The following is a 23,486-nucleotide window of genomic DNA, read 5'->3' as shown; positions in this document are numbered from 1 at the left end:
GCGCTCTGATACCACTCTGTCACGGGCTGAGAGTCTGGCGCAGCACACGGTGCCCGTGCGGCGTCCTGGAGGACCCCATAATCCTCAGGACAAGCCTTACCACGTACGGATCACACTGGTTTCGCCCTGCCATGGGCTCATCAGGGAGGCGGCACTAGCCCCCGACCAGTTGTGCACACAGTCCGAAGACTGAGGCAGAACACCCCCAATGCTAATGTCGCCCCCTTTACCCATATTGTGCGAGGCTAACCAGCGGACCGATCATTATCTTGGTCTTTACACGGTCATGGAAATATCATCCGTGACATTCTCCCACACCCAATCTAGCACGCCCTCGTGCTAGGGGAGAACGACTCCGCCCAAGGATCGTACGTACAGTACTGCCACAAACACATCAGCTTACTTGCTGAGTGGCCACCCGAGTCCTGCACTCTTCGGACCCACTCGCACCCGCGAGCCAACAGGAGTGGAGTCGACAACGGCCAACCATCCCGCCCGAGTCCCCACTTTTGGACCCACCTGCTCGGAGGCCTTTCTGGAGCGGTGCCGAGGCCGACCAGTCCCAACGTGGGACCCCACGCGCACACGGCAGTAAAGTACGTCCTGCTCTGATACCACTCTGTCACGGGCTGAGAGTCTGGCGCAGCACACGGCGCCCGTGCGGCGTCCTGGAGGACCCCATAATCCTCAGGACAAGCCTTACCACGTACGGATCACACTGGTTTCGCCCTGCCATGGGCTCATCAGGGAGGCGGCACTAGCCCCCGACCAGTTGTGCACACAGTCCGAAGACTGAGGCAAAACACCCCCAATGCTAATGTTGCCCCCTTTACCCATATTGTGCGAGGCTAACCAGCGGACCGATCATTATCTTGGTCTTTACACGGTCACGGAAATATCATCCGTGACACTAGACTCCCGAGATGGGAGAATGTAGACTAAGGAGTGCTCCATGATCCCAAGATCATGGTTACATGGCCAAGATCTAGTCACCATCCTCTTGCAATGTGATGTTCTACTAAACTCCTTGAGATCCAACCCCTTAAGGTTCTGTTAGACTGGGTCCGCATTTGTCATCTCTTGTATTATACCAACCATTGTTTTAAGGGCAAAGGACAATAAAATCCCTTTGAATTATGTAAATAGTAATTTAATCCTTTGAAATGTTATAATACCAATAAAGTTTTTAAAAATTTTTTGTCATTAAGAAATTAAGCCAAATGACCAAATTGCCCTTAGTTTAAATATTAATTGTCATTCACAAGTTTTGTTTCAAAATTTACAATTTTTCTTTTTAAAATTGTAAGAATTCAACAGCAATTCATAAGTTTGCATTTGAAATCTTAATATTTCCCAAGTGTTGCAAATATCAATTACCATTTACAAGTTTTGTTCTAAGATTCATAACTTTTTTTTCTTAAAATCACAAGAATGCAACAGCACTTCGCAAGTTCGTATTTGAAATCCTAAATTAAGGACAATTTAATTATTTATATTAATTCCTTAATAACAAAAAAGTCTAAAAGGACTTCATTGGTATTGTGGGATTTTGAGAGACTAAAGTATCATTTATGTTGTAAAATCTAGTTAATATGGAAAGTAGAAAAGGACAAGATAATACAAGAAATGGAGAGAAAATAATGGAGAAGAATTCTCATTCACTAGTGTACATATATTTTGGATATGACCTCCATTTATAAGCCTCCAACCATTCAAGTCCTATCCTAATATTACAATTTACAAAGATATAATGAGGCATATAATGGTACATTATGTAACCTTTGAAGGTTATGAGATATTAAAACTAAGAAACTCCTTCCATGCCATTTATAAGGACAGTAAGGGTAAAGGAATCCTAAGGGCTATGAGTTATGGACATCTATAATATAATATTTATAATACTCCCCCTTGAATGTCCATCACAGATATTGTATCTTATTAAAACCTTACTAAAAAAAACCAATGGGATAAAAACCTAGTGAAAGAAAAAGAGTACACAGTATTTTTAAACATTTATTAATGTTGTCTCATTAAAAACCTTTTCAAGAAAACTCGATGATACAAAACCTTAGAAAGGAGAAAAGAGTACAACATAATATTTATTCCTTGTAGTCTCTCTTTGGTAACAATATCACTTCATTTCCCTTGATGACATCATCACTTTATGTCTTTGAATCTATGCATTCTAATTTCATACACCAACTTCTCGAATATCAAAGTTGGTAGTATCTTAGTAAACAAATTTGCAAGATTGTCACATGAGTGAATTTGCTGAACATCTATATCACCGCTCTTCAAAAGGTCATAAGTGAAATTTTTTTGGAAAAAATGTTTTGTTCTATTTCCTTTAATATATCCTCCTTTCAATTGAGCTATGCACACTGTGTTATCCTCAAACAATATTATTGGAATTTTTTTTTCAAATAATAAACCACACATCTTTTGGATATGATGGATCACTGACCTTAACCAAACACATTCTCTACTTATTTTGTAAATTGCAATTATTTTTGTTTGGTTTAATGAGGCAGCAGCTAAAGTTTGTTTTGTTGAATGCCAATATATTGCTATACCCCCATAAATAAATAAACATCTAGTTTGTGATCTACCTTTATGTGGATTTGATTGAAATCCTGCATCTATATAACCAATAAGTTGTGATCCAAATTCATTAAAATAAAATAATCCCATATCAATTATCCCTTAGAGATACCAAAATAAGTATTTAGCTCCATTCCAATGCCTTTTTGTTGGGGAAGAACTAAATCTTGCTAATAAATTTATAGCAAATATAATATCAGGTCTTATTGAATTAGTAAGATACATTAGTGCACCTATAGTACTAAGATATGGTACTTTAGAAGCAAGAAGTTCTTCATCTTTTTCTTAAGGGTGAAAAGGATCTTTTTTCTTATTGAGAGATCTTACAACCATTGGGATAGTTAATGGATGTGCTTTGTCTATATAAAATCGTTTCAATATTTTTTTAATGTAAGTTGATTGATAAAGAAAAATTTCATTTGCTAAGTGCTTGATTTGTAAATCGAGGCAAAATTTGGTTCTTCCTATATCTTCCATTTCAAATTCTTTCTTTAAACAATCACTGCCTTTTAGAGCTTTTAGAGATCTTCAAGAGTTTCAATTATATTTAAATCATCCGTATAGACAGCAATTATAACAAATTCTAACCCATTTCTCTTTATAAAAATACATGGAGAGATTGAATCATTTTTATAACCTTCATTTAACAAATATTGATTGAGACGATTATACCACATCTTTCCAGATTGATTCAGTCTATACAAAGATTTATGCAAATGAATTGCATATTTTTCTTGAGAATCTTTACATGCTCCTAGCAATTTGAATCCTTCAGGGATTTTAAGATAAATTTTTATATCTAAAGAGCCATATAAATAGGCTATAACAATATCCATTAGGCGCATATCAAGTTTTCTGTATATTGCTAGACTAATTAGATATTTTAAAGTGATTGCATCCACCATAGGAGAATATATCTCTTCATAATTAATACTAGGTTTTTGTGAAAATTCTTGCGCTACTAGTCGTGCTTTATATCTAACGACTTCATTTTTCTCATTTTATTTTTGTACAAATACCCATTTATATCCAACTGGCTTTACACCATTAGATATTTGAACAACAGGTCCAAAAACTTCATGTTTTGAAAGTAAATTCAATTATGCTTGAATTGCATTTTTTCATTTCAGCCAATTATTTCTATGTCTACATTCTTCAACTTATTTCGGTTCTAGATCCTCATTTTGATGCATTATTTTCATAGCAACATTATATGAAAATATGTCATCAACTATATTCTTTCGGTTGCATCTTTTTCCTATGGTGGCATAATTTATTGAGATCTCTTCATTATCTTCAGGTACCTGGACCTCTTCTAGGGTATTTTGATTAATTATGCCTCTGTACTCTTCTAGAGTACCAACTTCCTCTACTATGCCATGTTTATTTTGTGTTCCTTTCTTCTTTTTAAGAATTTTATCTTTAGAACCAATTGGTTTACCACATTTCAGACACGGCTTAGATTCATTTGTACTTTCTAATTGCCCTGCTGGGACATCAATTCTAATAAGAACATTTTCAATTAGAATATAAGATTTGATAATTCTTTTAAGGTCAGTAAATGCATCTGACAATTAATTTGCAATATTTTATAGATGAATTATTCTTGTAACTTCAAGTTCACATTGCTTTGTATGAGGATTTAGATAAGATAATGACAATTCATTTCAAGTAGTTTCTTTGTCCAGCTGCTTATTTTCTCCCCTTAATGTTAGAAAAATTGTTTCATCAAAATGGCAATCATCAAAATGTCCCATGAATAAATATCCAGTTAATAGTTCTAGATATTTGATTATAGAAGAAGATTCAAAACCAACATATATTCCCAACCTTCTTTGAGGTCTCATCTTTGTGCGTTGTGGTGGAGCAATAGAAACAAACACTACAGATCCAAAAATTTTAAGATGGAAAATATTTGGCTCCTAATCAAAAGCCAATTATAACGGAAAAAAATTATGATAATTGTTAGCCTAATGCGCACAATGCTGCTCCATATAAAGAAGTTTGGTCCTTAAGAGCATTGGTCTAGCTATCAATTAGAGGCATTTAATAAATGATTTTGTTAAACCATTTTGAGTATGGACATGAGCAATAGATTTTTTAATTGTTATTCTAGTTGATATACAATACTCATTAAAAATTTACAATGAAAATTCACTTGTATTATCAAGACGAATTGTCTTAATTACATAATCTGAAAACCATGCTCTTAATCGAATTATCTGGGTAAGTAATCTAGCAAATGCTAAATTACGTGTTGATAACAAACACATGTGATCATCTTATAGATGCATCTATTAAAATCATAAAATATCTGAATGGTCTACATGATAGATGGATATGTCCATATATATCCCCTTGAATACGTTCAAGAAAAGTAGGAGATTCAATTCCCACTTTCACAATTGAAGGTATTTTAATTAATTATCCTTGAGAATAAGCAACACATAAAAAATCCTTAAATTGAAGAATTTTTTAGTTCTTTAATGGATGTCCATGTGAATTTTTAATAATTATTCGCATCATAGTTGACCCGGGATGGCCTAATCGGTCATGCCAAATGATGAATGTATCTTGATTGGTAAACTTTTTATTGACTATTGCATTTATTTCAATTGTACTAATAGTTATGTAGTACAAACAAGAAGATAACGTAGATAATTTCTCTAGGATACATTTCTTTCTAGATCTAAAATATGTAATATGTAGATATTCAATATCTTTCTCATTTATAGTTTCAATATGATACCCATTTTGGCGGATATCTTTAAAGCTTAATAAATTTTTTTAAGGCTTAAATGAATATAATGCGTAATCTATAATAATTTTTATTCCTTCGGGTGATATTATAATTGCTCTTCTGAAGCCATCGATTAATTTAGTATTACCCACTATGGTATTAACACTTCCATCTCTTATTGTTAAATAAGTAAAATATTTTTTATCTTTAAGTATAGTGTGTGTTGTAGCACTATCTAGGAGACATATATCTTCATTCTTGTGTCCAATGAAAGATAAGAAAATATCCATATTCTTCAACAAAAGAAAGAGAATGTATTAAAATAAATATTTAATAAAATAAAATTTATTTAAAGCAATAATGCTTTTATTACAAGAAAACAAGATAGCTAAATGAAACATAATCTAAATTATAAGAAAACAAGAAACATAAATGAAACACAATCCAAAAACATAATCCAAAATTATTCTAATTATTTTTCAACCAAACTTGTCTAATCCTGATTTTCAAAGAAATCAACCACCTCCAAGTGTGTCATAGCATCAAAGCCATTAATATCATCCAACTCATTGATATTATCATTTTTGTATACAAAATTTGCCTCAACATCATCATTTTGAAAAGTGAAATTTGATTTCACAGTATTTGAATTTCTTTTGATGGAGGCTTGATAAAACTTTGCTAGATGCTCAGGCGTACAATAGATATGTGACCAATTCCCCTTTATACCACACCGATAACACTGATTTTCAGTAGCTTTTGGAGGATCACTCTAATCTCTTTTTTGCCCTTCATTATTTTTCTTCTTTTGGTGGGTATTAGGATTATAACTAGTACCACCACCATTGCCATTATAATGATAGTTAACATGTTCCTTACTATGACCATGTGCATGGCCACAGCCACGACCATGACCACGGTAATTACTACGCATAATCACATTTTCTTCAGGTAATGGAGCTGATCCAGTAGGATGGATTTTATGATTTTTCATTAGCAACTCATTATTTTGTTTAGCCATAAGAAAACAAGAAATTAATTTAGAATATTTTTTAAAACCCTTTTCATGATATTGCTGTTGCAGGAGTACATTTGAAGCGTGAATAGTTGAAAACGTCTTCTCTAATAGTCTTCATCATTGATTTTCTCACCATATAATTTTAATTGAGAACTTATTTTAAAAACTGCTAAATTATATTCACTTACAATTTTAAAATTTTGTAACTTCAAATACATCAATTCATATCAAGATTTAGGTAAAATTACTGTTTTCTAGTGGTTATACCTTTCTTTTAGGTTAATCCACAATTCTAGTGGATCTTTTACTGTAAGGTATTATTAAGCTTTTAGCCTTTCATGAAGATGATGATGAAGGAATATCATTGCCTTGGCTTTATCTTGATTACTTGCTAGATTTTTAGGTAAATTGCATTTCCTAGTCCTTTGATGTCTAGGTGAATTTTAGCATCTAACACCTATGATAGATAATTCTTTATCATAATATCAAGAGCCGTAAATTCAAGTTTGGGAAGATTTGTCGTGATTCAAACTAAAGTAACAATAACAATTAGAATTATGATAAAATTAATAAATAAAGCATAATAAATAATTATTATAGTAAAAAAAAATATTTCACACACACATGCTAAAATATAATTTATAATGAAACACAATAGAAAGAGGCACAATATAAAGAAACACAAATATAAATAATTAAACTTACTAAACAAATAAAGCATAATAAAGATAAATAAATGTAATAAAGCAAATAAATTGATAGATAAAGCAAATAATTTATATGATATTAAAAAATAAAACAAATTATATTAACAATATAAATTGATCAACACATGCACAAACACAACATGTATAATATTTATATCTAGTATTAATTTAATGGAAGACTAAAACAATAATAAAATAATAAATAAATAAATAATAAAGCATCAAAGATGAAGAAGAAGAATGACGACGACGACATCAAATACATAAATATAAAAAAATAAAAATAAGTATATCAATCTTTATAAAATATATAATAACAAATAATAAAAATAAAGCAATGGATGGTAAATAAGACTTGATTAAATTAAATCACTAATCACATAATTATTTTTATATAAATAAAATGAAAAAAATTAAACTTACTTTATAATTAAGAAAATAAAATGATGGGATAATAAAACAATAAAATATAAGAATAACATCATCATGAATGTCAATAAAATAATAATATAAAATATAATTACATATATAATATAAGAACACATTAATCTAACTAAAAGCCCATACCTTATTTTCAGAGTTAATTCGTGTTGATAACATGTCATAAAATCTAATTAATATGGAGAGTAGAAAAAGACAAGATAATACAAGAAATGAAGAGAAAAAAAAATAAAGAAGAATTCTCATTTACTAGTACACCTATGCTTTGAACATGACATCTATTTATAGGCCTCCAACCATTCAAGTATTATCCTAATATTATAAAAATATAATGAGACATATCATGGTGTATTATGCAATTTTTGAAGGTTATAATAAGCTATTAAGAGTAAGAAACTCCTTCCATGTCATTCATGAGAACATTAAAAGTAAAAGAATCCTAAAGACTATGAGTTGTAAATATCTATAATATAATATTTATAATAATTTATATAATTTAAAAAAAATTATTATCATTCTCTGGACTTGATTAATATTAATTTGTGTAAGTTACTTACGTGCAATTTATGGGTCTTTTTTGTAATTTTCTTTCCAGCTGCAATGATTGAGTCCGTGACTTTAAGATTGGCCATGTGTGGCTTCATCGGGAAGCCAGACGTTCTACCGACGCAGGTTTCTATCAGCAAGGATCCCTTAAAATTTCAATTTTAAGACAGATCAGTATGTGGGTCCGTCTTCGTATATAATGCGCATCTTTCTGACAAGATCTGAATGGTGTAAATTAAAGTTTTTAATTTTTAATTTTTATTTATTAAAATAAAATTTTTAATAGCTCATGTTTAATATAATATTTTTATAATTTTTATAACTTAATTGTTAGATATAATCTGAACAATTCAAATATAATATTAAAAAAATTTATAATTCTTATAAATTTTTATTTTAATAAATAAAATATTAAAAATAAAAATATTTTTTAATTGACACTTTTAAAAAATTAAAAGAATTATAAGATAAAAAACATTAAATCTGAAATATTTATAGTAAATTAAAATTGTCAATTTACAAGAATTTTAAAATTATTTAAATTAAATTTAAACAGTTAAAATTAATAATGAATAAATTTATTAAATTTTTTATAAATGTTAATATAAATAAAAAATTTTAAATTTAAAAACGTCCAATTCAACTCTGGACAACCATGTGTAAGTACTGAGGAGTACAGTAAAAAAATCCCAAATGGGCACGGGCCCCCGGATTCACGCCAATTACCAAAAATGGGAAGATAAGTACAAGAAAAAGTCAACCACACAAACGCGCGCCTGAAAATCAGTTGTCTATCATAATATATAAATATATATATAAATATATATTATAACTACTCCCTCTCCAAGAGTTCAACTACTCCAAGGTGGCTTCAGATCTTGAGGCTTCAGAAAGCAAAGATCAGGCGAAAGAAAAAACATTGAAGATGGTGGAAGTAGCGAGGAACAAGCAAGTGATTCTTAGGAACTACGTTGTGAGTGGATATCCGAAGGAATCTGACTTGCAAGTAATTGAAAGTTCCATAGAATTGAAAGTTCCAGCAGGTTCCGATCAGATCCTTCTCAAGACTCTCTACGTGTCTTGTGATCCTGACATGCGAACCATGATGAGCCAGACCGGCGTCCCTGGTTTCGGTCCATATTCTCTTCATGCCGTAAGTATATATCCATGACTCTCAGTTCATTGGCTTGAGTTGGCTAATGGCCACATCTGGTGATATAGAAAGTTTATATTTAGTTTCGATTAAAATTTAAAAGGTAAAAATACCGAAAAACAAAAAACAAAAAAGTTTCAAACAACTTTTGGTATGATAAAGTGAATAATAATAGAAAAAACATAAGTTTTGGTTTCTGCACTTTATTTGTGTTTTGTTATAAGTTCTTGTACTTTTTTTTTTATGTTTTGAGTTTCTACACTTTTATTTTCAGTATTTTACGTTCATTTAAGATCTATGCACTTTGATCATTTTAGTCATTTAACAATCTAAAACACCAAAAAATAAAAGTATAGGGATTCAAACACTTAAAAATGATGCAGGGATCAAAAGTTATATTTTTTTCATAATAATATATGAGTATTCATCAACTTTATAAAAAAAAGCTAACTTTTTTTCAATATAATTCGTTAACCTCTATCCTTATAATTTAATGTCAACATTAGGCTGTTTTAATGGATTGGGAGATGTTTGCTTTTTTTTTTTTATAAAGTTAATGGATATTTATATATTATTATTAACTTAAGGATATATACTAAAAGCTCTTTAATTCACTGATTTGAGTTGGCTATTAGCTGCATCTCATGATATAGAAAGTTTATATTTTTAGTTTGGATTACGAAATAAAAATAACCAATTTTTTTTAAGAACTTTAGGTATTATAAGGTAAATAACGGTACGTGAATATACATTAATCTTATTAAAAAGAAAGCTAACATGCTCCAATATAATTCATTAAATTTTATCCTTATAACTTAATAGCCAATGTTAGACTGCTTCAATGGATCGGGAGTTGTTTGCCTCTTTTATGAAAGTTAATGAGTTATCCATACATCATCCTTAACTTGAGGATACTAAAAGCTTATGAAAAGTTGGAAAAAAAAAAATTCCTTAATCTTTTTAATTTTATACCGGATTTTAAAGGTTGTGCTTTTTTTAATTGATTGGAAAAATATTCATCGTAGCATTGATAATATACCTCATAGAAGATGATGAATATGGTGTTAGTTAATTTATTAATCTAAATATGAAGCACCACCATGTCTTTCTTTCTTTCTTTTTCTTTTTCTTTTTTTTTTTGGGTTTTAGGTCAACACCACCATGTCAGTGAATATAAAATATATATATATATATATATATATATAACATTAATTTTTGGGTTAAAGGACAATTATGTCTTTATATATACTAGAAGTACCGTGGAACATCCTACACTCTAATTTGTGTGTGTGTGTGTGTGTGTGATGTTTCCCTTAAACAAGTGAAATGATGTAATGTTATCCCTAATAAATTATTAAAAAAACTTCAAAATAAAATTATAAACAACAAAGTATCCGATATAAGAAAATTAATGCCAATTAAATTTTCAAAATTACAAATAAATATTATGAGATAAATATTATTTATGCGACATGTAAAAAAAACTAAAACACCATTATGTAATTTTCTAGTTAATTAACGATCAAAATTAATATTTGTTAACAGTAAGCATCATTTTTTATTATTCAAAGAGAAGATTGTACAAAAAAAATAGTATACCGGATGCTTTTGAATTTATAGTTTAAAGGTAAAATTATTTTTTAACCCTTTAAGAAATAAAGACAAAATAAAATGATCAAAATGTGAAAGAAATATAGATCAACCATGTGATTTATAAGATTTGTCGAGGGTATTGTGATGACTCCTACATTTGTGACGTGTGGTACTAGTTTTTTTCATGCCTACCGTTAAAAAAAGGAAGATAATTTACTTACAGTTTTATTTTTATTTGTTTCTTTAATCCAACTCAATCGCATCCTTTCAACAACTAAACAATTCCTGAAAGTTGTGTTGAATAAGTGTAGCCATTAACTTCGTATGGAGTGGCTAAAGTGGTCGAATCTGGACATGCTGACTATAAGAAAGGCGATTTAGTTTGGGGATATACAAGATGGGAAGAATACACATTGGCTTCTTCAAGTGAAACATTCTTCAAAATCCATCACACTGATGTCCGTCTTTCCTACTACTGCGGAATTCTTGGTATGTATTCAATCATGACACATACATCCATACATATATACATATATATACATTATACATTATACATGCATGTATTCCCTTCAATATCATATATAAGATACTTTTGTATGAGACTTAATTTGGTATGAAATGTATCAAAACTACTGTAATTTTCCACTAACTGAGTCCTTTAAATTATGCATAGTCATTAATTTGAGGATGATACAATGCACAGGAGAAACATGCTAGAAAACAAGTATGATAATCGAGCTAAGACCATGAGAAGGCCTATCTTTGGATACCACGAACAAGAAAGTTGAGATAGATGATCAAATTTAGGACTTTTAGGGGAATTTGTCCCTAACAACCCAATTCTTGGAGACACCAAGAGAGATGATCAGTCTCTTGAACACATTAATATTCACATAAGGATACACATTTGCAAGTAAAACTTACACAAGAGAAATAATTCTCAAAGAAATACTCTTTTCAACTTTTATCGAAAAGCTTACATTAGGCTCGTATAAATAGAAGAATGAAAGGAATACGTTACCATAAAAGACCTCATTATTTAATGGTTATTTTTATCAATACTTGACAGTTTTAAACTGTCAAGTAAGAGAGTACTATATATTGGGGCTGTGATACTTGACAATTAATATTGGGGGTTTTATTTTATAATTATTTGGTAATAATCATCAAGTAGTGACTTTCACGTTTGGCTTTTGGCTAGTTTTAGAAGCATATACTTGACAATTATTTAAAAAATAACCAGCAAGTTTTTATGGTTAAAAACCTAACCAAGTCTATGCAAATTTATTATAAATATCGGACGGTTATTTCTAAATAACCATCAAGCATTTATAATAATTTTTTTTAATATGAGAGTTGCTTGAAGCCAATTTACAAAGAAATCAATTATGTACCAACCAACCAACAATTAGAAATAAATCAATCACTATTTTTATTAAAATTGGTATCCAAATACATTAAAATTCTTATATCATTCCTATACCCTAAATTCAAAACCATAAAAAATCTATAATCTTAGCTAATTTGCAAACTAAAATTCCAAAACTAATTAGTGACTTAAGACATAAAAATTTCCCAAAAAATTGGATTGTGTAAGCTATATATATACCTAAACTAATTATTAAGCCTAACCATTGCCACTATCCATTTGTTAAACATGGCTTGGACTATCTCTTTAAAGACATCTTCTATATAAATAGCTGCATATCGAATGCAGTAATTATTAGTCTATTATTAAATTACTTTATTATTAATTCTTTATATTAGTAAAAATATCTTAATGTTTTATTATTGCTAATTATTTATTATAACTAAATAAAATAGCTACAAATATTAATAACTAAATATAAAAATATAGAGGTGGCATTTTCAGTAATAATAAATTTAGTAATTGGAAATGCCACCTGTGTTCTTTTAAAATTTCAATATGTAATAATATATATATATTATTTATTCATACTAATTAGATAAATTATAATAAAATAATTATTTAATTTGATACAAAAATAAAAATCAATAACAGAATAGACAGGTGACGTTTTAATGATTAGAAAATGCCACCCCTCTCCATTTAATTATTAAATAATATTATATATTAATTATGAATACTAATTAAATAAATTATAATAAAATAATTATTTAATCTTATAAAATGAAGCATTTAATTAATAAAAAAAGTAAAGAAGTGGTGTTTCCCCACTCAGGAAATGCCACTTCTCTAATTTTATTTATTAAATATTTTTTATATTAATTACTAATATTAATTAAAAAAATTATAATACAATAATTATTTAGTCAATAATAGATAGAGAGGTGAAATTTTCAAGATGAGGAAATCCCACCTCTCTACTTTTTAATTATAAAATAGTAATAATATATATTAATTCTAGTTTAATAAATTATAATAACATCATTTTTTAATATGATAAAATAAAATATTGAATTAATAATAGGTAGAGAGGTGGCATTTTCTTGCTCAGGAAACACCACTTCTCTACTTTTTAATTACTAAAATAGTAATATATATTAATCATTAATACTAATTTAATAAATTATAATAAAATATTTATTTAATGTGATGAAACAAAATACTAAATCAATAATAGTATAGAGGTGGTGTTTTTAAACACTAAAAATACCATCTCTCTGCTTTTAATTATTAATTAAGAATATAGATATTCATTATTAGTACTAATTGAATAATTATGATAAAATAAGTATATAATCTAATAAAATAAAAATAATTAATTAATGACAAAGTAGAGAGGTGGCATTTTATTATTGAAATGCTGCTTAATTGTTGATTAACAAGAAGTTGTGATATTTCATATAAAAAATGACACCTCTTGTTATTTATTAAAATCATAAATAAAAAGAATAATTTATAAGCAGTGGCATTTGATATAAGAAATGTCACCTGAGGTCTTTGACTTTAATATTAGTGATATTTTATTTTTTATTACTACAAAATGCAAGCTACTAAATTTCATTTCTGTAATGATGTCAACACTTAAGCTCATGCAACAGCAATAGACATTTTAACATTACAACTCCTAGGCCTTGTTTGGTATGCAAGTATGAATTTTGATGGATTGGAAATGACTTTGGTATTGGGATTAAGATTGGGATTAGAGTTGGAATTGAAGTTTTAAAAGTATGTTTAGTATGGGGTAATATTTGGATGGAATACTTGCATCAGAAATCATCAAAATACTATAATGTCCTTATCATTGACAAAAAAAAAATACATGATTTGGAAGAAGAGGATGAACAGATCATAAAGTCTGCCACCTAAAAGCCACCATTTTTCTATTGCCTGAAGTCAGTTCTCTCCTTACAAGCTCATCTGTCGCTTGAAGTCACCATGAAGTCTGTCGTGCCCAGCCCGTCTCTTCATCCTTTGATCTCATTGAAGCTCGTCTGTCGCATTATTGAGCTTAAAACCCAGTAATGGTGAACTTGAACCTGCAACTTACTGTGGAAATCAATGGTGGGAAGAAGATGAACCTAAATCTAGCAAATGATAGCTCAAACCCATTAATGCTGAAATCGAACTCAAACTTGAATCAGCATAATCAAGGGCATAGTGTAGTTGAGGGGCACAATGTCGTCGAACCTAGATCTCTCTACTATTTTCAATCCTGGGGCACAGCGTTGCCGTGGATGGCAATTGGGTGTTTAACAAAATTCTCCACTTAAACTAAATCTTTCAATAAACTTAGCTTAATTGAAGATGCAATTAGAAGTTTATCAAAACAAGTTTAAATAAACTTTAAATACTTCAATTTCATGAGTTTATAAAACACTTGATAGAAAGCTTAAATCAAGTTTCCAAAGAACAAAGGATGTTAGAAACTCCTAGCATACATGTAAATCTTTGACACAAAGGAATCAGCAATTTGAGAAAAGAAGACAAAACCAATTTATCAAAACAAAGTTATGAAGATAAACAGAATTTTCAAAGTCAAAAATAGGGAGAGAATGAAGACCAAGTGTTAATGTAAAAGAGTAGAGATAGAGATACTGCACAAGTTTAACTGGGCACTTGTGAGTTATTACAATCCCTTACTTAAAAATAGTGAGCAATTTACAATCCATGCACGGAAATGTCTCTCTATGTTGAGCTAAGGAAACTCTTCCTTTAATTCTCTCAAAGATAAATAAACAAGTGTTTGCTAGTAATTTATCTCTCAAAGAGATTATAGGAACACTTCAATATACTTAGATAGACTCTCTTAAACTTGAATTGATGGCTTGCTCAAATTCAAGGTTTTCTAAGCCAGGTTTGAAAATTCTAAGTATACCAAACCAATTCTCGCAAGAATAGTTAATTCACACTTGAACTAGATTATCTTTTACAAAACTCAAGTAATCCTTAGAAAAGTCTAGAACACATGAAACCAACCTTGAAAACTTCTAATAAGTTTCATGTTTTTCAACATGTCCAACCAATTCTTGAAATAGTTGCAACCAACCCATGTGTGAAGTTATTGCACAGAGAGGTCCTTCATCTCAACCATCTAAGTCTTGCACGAATCAGTCTAGCCATTGTGTGAACCAGTCTTCTAAAGAGGTATACTACCTCTCTCTCATTCATGCAAGAGCCCTTTTTCTCATTCTTGCAAGAATAAAAGTGTGCCTTGTGAGAAGCTTTTTTGCTTAAGCTCATTCATGCAAGAATGAGGTCTTTCATGCATGAAGTAGAGTTTTGACAAGAATTAATTTAATAAACTTCTCAACAAAAGTGCTTTTCACAAAATACCACTTCTACACTCAATGCAATGATTCTAAACGACTAGTTTGAAGTTTTTAATGATCATAACTTTCTGAAACTATAAATAGAACTTCATTTAAATTGGGTGGTAACATTGAATATAATTCTGAATATTTTAAGTTGCATTAAACATTTTTCAACCTACTGCATTCATAATTTTCTGAAAAGTTCTCAATACTTGATTTACAAGCTTCTATTATATTCATCTATTCTTTTGAGAGGCTATGAAAGTTTCTTTCACTCAAAACTTATCTTGTAGAGATCTTAGTGAAAGGTTTTCCTTAAGTAGGTTTAATTTACAAAGTTTTAATTTTTATGGATTTTGAGAGTGTTCAAGACTATTTTTTTTCTTGTGTCAATACTGGGATTGCAAGCACTTGTAAAGCTTGTGGACTTTAGTGAAAACTTTTAAGTATAATCTTAAAAACAGAACATAGGCCAAGTGATTAGACTAAACCAATATAAATCCGTGTGTCCTTCTTGTTCTCAATAAAAATTAATTTCTTTACTCTCTTGAACTTCATTGTTTTATTCATTCACTCAGTTTTCATATTTTGAGGAAAAGGTTTTGAAAAATTTAGAATTATTTTGTAAGCCATTCCATCCAGTTTTCATTCACTCAGTTTTCCTCTTGGAAGCCATTCCATCCAACATTTATTATCTTTTGTAGATCTCTATTCATAAAATTTATTTATTATTCAGTTATTTTAAATTATAAAAAATAATTTATTTATTTACATTATTTTTTGGCATTCTCTCTCATATACTGCTTGAGATTATTTTCATAAGATATTTAAATTAGCTTCTCAAAATAATCAAAGTAGTGGAAGGGGATAGTCCCTCACAACATAATGAACCAAAATTTAAATCTCAACTAAAAAAAGTGCTCATATTTAATGCCCAACAATGCTTTTAATATGATTACTTTCGATAAAAAGACACTTGTAGGTAACAAAAAATAAAAAATAAAAAATCTGCTCATTTTTTTTCAAATTCTGATTATTTTTTAAATTTTAAAAAACATCTTAAAATTTCATAAAATAGATCTTTTAAAAAAAAAAAGGCAAGTGGTTTTTTATGAACAAAGCTTAAACAAATGGGCCCAAAATTAAGAAGATCAATTGTTTTTAACTAATTTTCTTAATACTACAGTGAACTATCTAAAAATTATATGCAATGGAAATTTTTTTCAAATTAAAACATACCATTTACTATAGATGTCACTTATCTATCACGTAGATTAAAAATAAAAAAGTTCTTAGTGGCACACGTCTTGTCTTGTCGTTTTGATTTCTTTTTCCTTTGCATTATTAACTTCTACATAAAATAATAAACATTATAATATCTTGAAGCCTTGAAAAGATAGATTTTTATATTTTTTATAATTTTTAAAAATGTCAAATTTTATTATGTTTTTAAAAAATTGTAAAAAATATAAAATTTAACTATTTTAAAATTTTAATATATCAAAATATCTCTTATTTTATATAAAAGTGAGTAATGTAAAGGAAATAAAAATTGAGAAGATAAGGCATTTCCAAAGAACATTCAAGGTAGGCACATTAGAGATATCAAGTGCTATGGAAACAATATGTGACTTTTATATCATGATGATGATGATCCTAACTTTATGCTGATGTAATGCCACAATCATGTGTAGGCATGCATGGTTTGACTGCTTACGTTGGGTTATATAAAATAGGATCTCCTGAGAATGGAGATCGTGTATTTGTGTCAGCTGCAACTGGAGCAATCGGTCAACTTGTTGGTCAATTTGCAAAACTATCTGGTTGTTATGTTGTGGGAAGTGCTGGAAGTCAAGACAAGGTATACATTTGCCTCTAATAATAATTATAAATCAAGCAAAATTATAATCAGGTCCCAAATAAAAAAATTAATTATTTTTCTCAGTTTACTTACAAGTCAAATTTTTATATTTATGTGATTTATAAGTAATTAGTTTTCTTATATAGAACTTGCACATAATTATTCCTATAACTTAACCATGAAAAACATTTAGCTTGCATATTTGAAGCCATTTACAAGGAAGTAGCATATATATATATATATATAGGATTACATGATAAATTTATCCTTAAACATAAGTCCAGAGTATCTAGAACATTAAACTCATTTTTTATACAATTAATGTTCTTTTTCAACATTTCAAGATGGTAAAATATAACCACTACTGCTAACAAATGTTAACTTTTATAGTTAGTTGACTAAAAAAATTATAGAAACAGACCTCAAAAATTTGTTAGTTCTTATCTATAATTTTTGGATATATTTTGAGTCCTTTTATGTAATTTTATCAATCCTTTTTGTAATATTTTTATGTCTTTTTATGTGATTTCTTGATCAACTAACAAGTAAAATTAACTTTTATTAATGATAGGAGTGATATTGTACTATTCTTAAAAGTTAAAGCATAATATAGTATCAAGAATGAGCTTAGGGTCCCAAAAGCTCTTTAATTTAAATGGTAAAATGGAATTTGAACTAATAAAGTGTTGTTAATTGTTTCTTGTCAAAGGCCCCTTGGCCTGGTAAGTAATTCCAAGCCTTTAAATTTGACCATCTTTTGCTTATAAAATTGAGAAGAGAAAGCATACAAATAATTATGAAAAAAATAATTCCTTCTCGAAAGAAAGTATCTATATTGTTTACATTAATTAATCATCCTGTCTTATGATCATATATAGGTTGATATACTGAAGAATAAATTAGGATTTGATGAAGCTTTCAACTACAAGGAGGAACCTGATCTAAATGCAGCATTAAAAAGGTCAGTATCTAATATATATTTTTGTGTTGACTGAAAGAAGAATTTATATATGTCACTACACTTTTTGGTCCAATTTATAAGGCAAAGAAAGAAGGGTTTTTGGTCTTATTTATAAATTATGCCATTTAATTTTTATCACAAGTTTTTCATTTTACCTCCCATCAAATGTTAGTAAGAGAAAATATGTTATTAATTATGTATATTTGATAAGCATAAATCAGAAACTTATATTTTCCAAAAAAATTAGAAAACTTGTTAGAGTTAATGAGTTTAAAGTTTTCTTTAATTTCAATAAAATATGTTGACAAATCAGGTACTTTCCAGAAGGCATTGACCTTTACTATGAGAATGTTGGGGGCAGGACACTAGATGCAGTGCTTTTAAATATGAGACACCATGGTCGCATATCTGTGTGTGGAATGGTTTCACAATATAATCTTGATGAACCTGAAGGTGTAAAAAATTTAGCACAAATCTTCTACAAGAGGGTTCATATGCGTGGATTTAGTGTAATTGATTATTATCAGCTCTATCCAAAATATTTGGACTTTGTTCTACCTCTTATCAGAGAAGGGAAAATCAAATATGTTGAAGACATCGTTGAAGGTCTTGAGAATGGCCCTAAAGCTCTGGTTGGCCTCTTTAGTGGTCGCAATGTTGGAAAGCAAGTGTTGGTTGTTTCTCACGAGTGATGAACTTGAATCTCTTTGTATTTTTTATTTTTGGGGTTAAATTTTAAATTTATCCTTAAGTTATAAGTCCTGAAACATCTAGAGCCTAGACTTGTTTCTGATGCAATGATATCTTTAACTTTAGAAAATATGCCAATATTGCCTCTATTGTTAACAAATGCTAATTTTGATCGTTAGTTGATTAAAAAATTACAGAAAATGATCAAGAAAAGTTGGTCCTCTTTTGTTATTTTTTTTAGGTCCTTTTTTTGTAATTTTTAAGTCTTTTTTCATGATTTTTAATTAACTAATAATCAAAATTAATTTTTATTAACGGTAAGGATAATATCACATCATTTTTGGAAGTTTGAAGGGAAACATTCAACTAAAAATGAGTTTAAGGTCCAAAACATTACAGGACCTATAATTTAAGGGTGAAATTACCTTTTTAACCCTTTCTTTTTAATGAAAGTGTAAGTAACACCAATAAATTTAAATCATCCAAATCTAATTTGAATAAGCGAAAGCATGTGTGTCTGTAAGTGGGTCTATTATTTTTGTTTTGAGATGGTTGTAGACTTTCTTTTGATCCTTTTGCATTGATCTTGTGTTAAGAATGAAGGTGTTATCGTGTTTTAGTTTCCTTCTTTGCGTATGCTGCTGCTACTTTAATTTGTTTCTTAGAAGTTTTTCATAAATTCGAATCACATATTTAAATTTGATTTGAAAGATTTGAAATTTACGTATAAAGGAAGATCCATTTCCAAAAGGCCGGGCTGATGGAAGACAGCTTTCTTCTGTTTCCAAATTTGTGTTGAATATGAAGAACTCTGCTCATTTCTTGTTCATTTGGTATTAGGATTAAATGACAAATTTTTAAAAATAGTATAATGTCATCCTATAGGAACAATCAATGTAGATCTCAATTGAACAATTGTGAGAGTTTAGACAAATTTACCCCAGCAATTTTACTAAAAAAACAAACAATATCTTAAACTTTCGATTGACACAATATTTTTGACTTCTCAGCACTCAAATCAAAAGAAGGTTGGGTTAGAAGTTGATTCTTTTTCCTTTTGTCTTTTTTGTATATCTATAATTTTTTCAGTTTTTTAGGATTTACAAATAATGATTTTTAATTATTTATGGACTCTATTTTATATTTTTAAAATTTTAATTTAAAGTTTAATATTTTTCCTTGAAGAGATCAAATTACTCCCTCAAATATATCATAAGATCCAAAAAAAATTTAAACATTTTTTAAAAAGTATCTAAATATAAATTATGTTATAGTAATGGACTTTTACTCTAACTTTTGTTTGCCAATTGTAGTTCATGGAAGCTTTAGTCTTGCAAGGCACATGGTATCTATTTGGTCATTTGGAAGGAAGGCTTATAGTCAACGAAAAAGTTGGGAAAAAGGGTCATATGATATGGCAAACCGCTCTCAAGACTAATCATGGCTTTAGTACAGACCTTGTAAGTAATCAAACATTTAGAGAAAAATCTTCCTTTCAGAATAATTAATAAGTATTATAAAACTAGAAGAAATATAAGAGAGATCTAAGATAAGAGAAATGAACAAAACAAAAGAGGATTAGAGAGAAAGGAGTAGTAATATTCATTTCTCATATGTCTCTCCAATGTGTAGCACATGGCCTTTATTTATAGGCTCCAACCTCACTCAAGAGTTATAATTAATTGAATAGCAAAATTAATTCACATCAATATATAATATATAACCTTTTAAGTTTATGAGTATTAAATATAAAAAAACTCCTAAAACCATTCATTAGAGAGGTTATAGAATGTAGGATATGAAAGACTAAGAGTTGGGAGAGTTTATAAACATTCACACAATATAATATTTATAACAATAAGCTTTATGAAATATGAACTCTTAAAAAAGTAACTAACAATACAATGAAAGTATAAACCAATAACGTAGAAAACTTTTTCACATATGATGAATCCAGTAGGTAAAAAAATAAATGCAATCAGTTAATCTCTTGTCCACTCATTTAAATGAGATTTTAAATATAATATGAGGGTGATTATAATCATTAGAGACCTCAACTAGCTATCTGGAGCCGTTGTATAAGAATAGAAACTGAGCAAAAGCACTTTTCTTATGAAATACATTAAATTCTTGTCAAAACTCAAAAACTCAACTGAGGATGAGTAGCTCAAAAATGTTAGATATGACAACACATTCAAGAGGGGGTGAATTAGGTGTTTGTGAAAATTTTGGTTCTTTTAAAAAAAATTTTAACAAAACTGTGTTCAAAGAAAAGTTTAGGCAAATTTAAGTTTTAAACTTTACATGTAAGAATGCTAAAGTTATTTTTGTAAGTTCCATATGTGTAAGAATGTTTAGAAACAATTTCTAAGTTGATGTTTAAATAAATGCATGTAAATATACCAAATTATATTTTGAAAACTAAAATAGAGCATAAACTAAAGTTGTTGGAAATATAAAGAGATAAGAAAAGAAAGATTACAAACAATAATTTATCTTGGTTCAGCTCCACCACTTGAGCCTATATCCAATTTCTAAGCAACTACTCAAAATTTCTTCACTATAACACAAGCTTAAGTAGATGCTTACCATTATAATACAACTATAAGTTTAGTTCAGACATTTGTGAGCCTTTATAACAACTCACGTTACTAGTAAGCTTCTTTTTCTAAGAGAACGACCTCTCTTGATCACAAGAAAAATATCTCTCTCACCTTTATAATGATTTTGAATATGTAAATCACTCAATTGAAATTATCTCTAAGAGTAATGATGAGTATAATAAAGCTCTAATATTGAAATGATGAATATATAAATGATATTGGCTCAAGAATAATAATTTTCATATAATAAGAGTAATATGAACATGAATTTTATAGCTTGATGATTTTCAAAGTTAATCACTTGTTAAAATAAATTTAGAGTGTTATATTTATAGCTCATGGAGTAAAATAGGTGTTAGAGACATATGATCGTTTATAGTCATTGCAAACTGATTATAGCTATTGGTGACATTTCTTGTGTGGAACAAAGCTCATTCATGTGTGAAATGGAGCTAGCCAAGTTTCAAATAAGCATATGTGACAATTTAATTGTGAACACTATGATGATTCACACATGTTTGAAGGATAAGAAATGCAGACCATTTTATGTGACAAAACAAGCATGTGGCCCTCAAGTTCTCACATGTGAATTAACTGGTAAAATGGCAAGGCCAATTTTATGTAATGAATCGTGTGTGGGACCAACTCACTATTATGTGTGGAATGGCTAGTTACAAAACTCAAACCATTCTAAAAGACAAGCCACGTGTGAAATACTCTACTGCACACTTGTGAAATGACTAGTTACAAAACTAAGTCATTCTAGAAAACATATCACATGTAGAAATCATGTGCATTCAAGCAAGGATTGCATGATTGAAAAGACTCAAAACAATATAGGATAAATCATACAAGTGTGCAGTAAGAAACAGGCTTATAATGGCTTAAGACTCACTTAGATAAAATGTGTTCAAAAGACTTAGTGATAAAAGACACATGAATACCTTCTCATTCAGGCATAAATGGCACTTCATAATATGCAAAGGAAAACAAGGTTACAACTCAAGCATGTGTACACAAGGGTACCTTGTGTGGATTGGACTATAGAAGCTTTATCAAGGAATCACACGAACATAAGTGATAAATCATGCATGGATCACTACTGATTCAAGTGTGAAATGTTAGCTAGTGTGCCTAAGATGATAAATCATGCGTGTGACCATACTGAATCACGTGTGTTTTGGAAGGTGTCACTTCATATAATTTCATAAGACTTTAACTCACTTAATACAACTCTAAATCTAACAATTATACATTGTTGGAAAGATCTTAAAGTCTCATTTTCAATGAAAAAAGTTTCACACTTAAAATACACATAAATTTTGAGATATGATCAAAATAGTAAATGAATGTCAACTTTAAATGATGTGTAGAATTAATATCTTAGCACTAAATTTTTAAAATTCATATCTTTTTTAATAGAACTTCATTTTAAATGAATAAACTATCATTAAAAAGATGTTAGAGTCTATTTTCAAATGAGATATGTTTCATATTAAAGTAATTTGTGTAGTGAGATATATGATAAGAAACATAACCAAAGGTTAAAACTAATTTTTTGAACAATTGACATTTCAAAGTTTAGATTTTAAGTATTCATGACTTTTTTAACTTAACTCCATTTTAAGTAAATAGAATAATTTTGAAAACTTTATGGAGTTAGGAGTTAGTAATCAAAACATTTTAAAATTTATGCGATATATGTGATCAAAGATGAGAAATAAGATTATAGAAAAGTATATCTTACTCTTTCTCTTAACAGTTAAAAAACATGTTTTGATTTAAAATATTTTGAGCTAATATTGCATATCTAAATCAATGAATTTAACATA

General features: G+C 29.0%; 1 protein-coding gene across 1 annotated transcript; it reads left to right on the top strand.

Moving 5' to 3' along the window:
* Positions 1–8,909: 8,909 nt before the first annotated feature.
* Positions 8,910–19,183, top strand: LOC129295066 (2-alkenal reductase (NADP(+)-dependent)-like). The gene is made up of 5 exons (XM_054933545.1): positions 8,910–9,206; positions 11,111–11,288; positions 17,234–17,400; positions 18,279–18,361; positions 18,675–19,183. Exons 1-5 carry the CDS (start codon positions 8,979–8,981, stop codon positions 19,051–19,053), a joined length of 1,035 nt encoding a protein of 344 aa, XP_054789520.1. The 5' UTR covers positions 8,910–8,978; the 3' UTR covers positions 19,054–19,183.
* Positions 19,184–23,486: the final 4,303 nt, after the last annotated feature.

This window comes from Prosopis cineraria, unplaced genomic scaffold (genome assembly GCF_029017545.1).
Source record: "Prosopis cineraria cultivar Desert tree isolate PC_DT_omini unplaced genomic scaffold, ASM2901754v1 PC44, whole genome shotgun sequence".
Taxonomy (NCBI): Eukaryota; Viridiplantae; Streptophyta; class Magnoliopsida; order Fabales; family Fabaceae; genus Prosopis; species Prosopis cineraria.
Note: the sequence above shows the minus strand (reverse complement) of the source record. Positions and strands in the feature narration are given on the sequence as shown.

Bases quoted from the DNA above. Each gene is read 5' to 3' on its own strand.
- LOC129295066 (XM_054933545.1), top strand. From the start codon at position 8,979: ATGGTGGAAGTAGCGAGGAACAAGCAAGTGATTCTTAGGAACTACGTT. The intron at 11,289-17,233 runs GTATGTATTCAA...AATCATGTGTAG, and splicing joins CTACTACTGCGGAATTCTTG to GCATGCATGGTTTGACTGCT. The intron at 18,362-18,674 runs GTCAGTATCTAA...TTGACAAATCAG, and splicing joins CTAAATGCAGCATTAAAAAG to GTACTTTCCAGAAGGCATTG.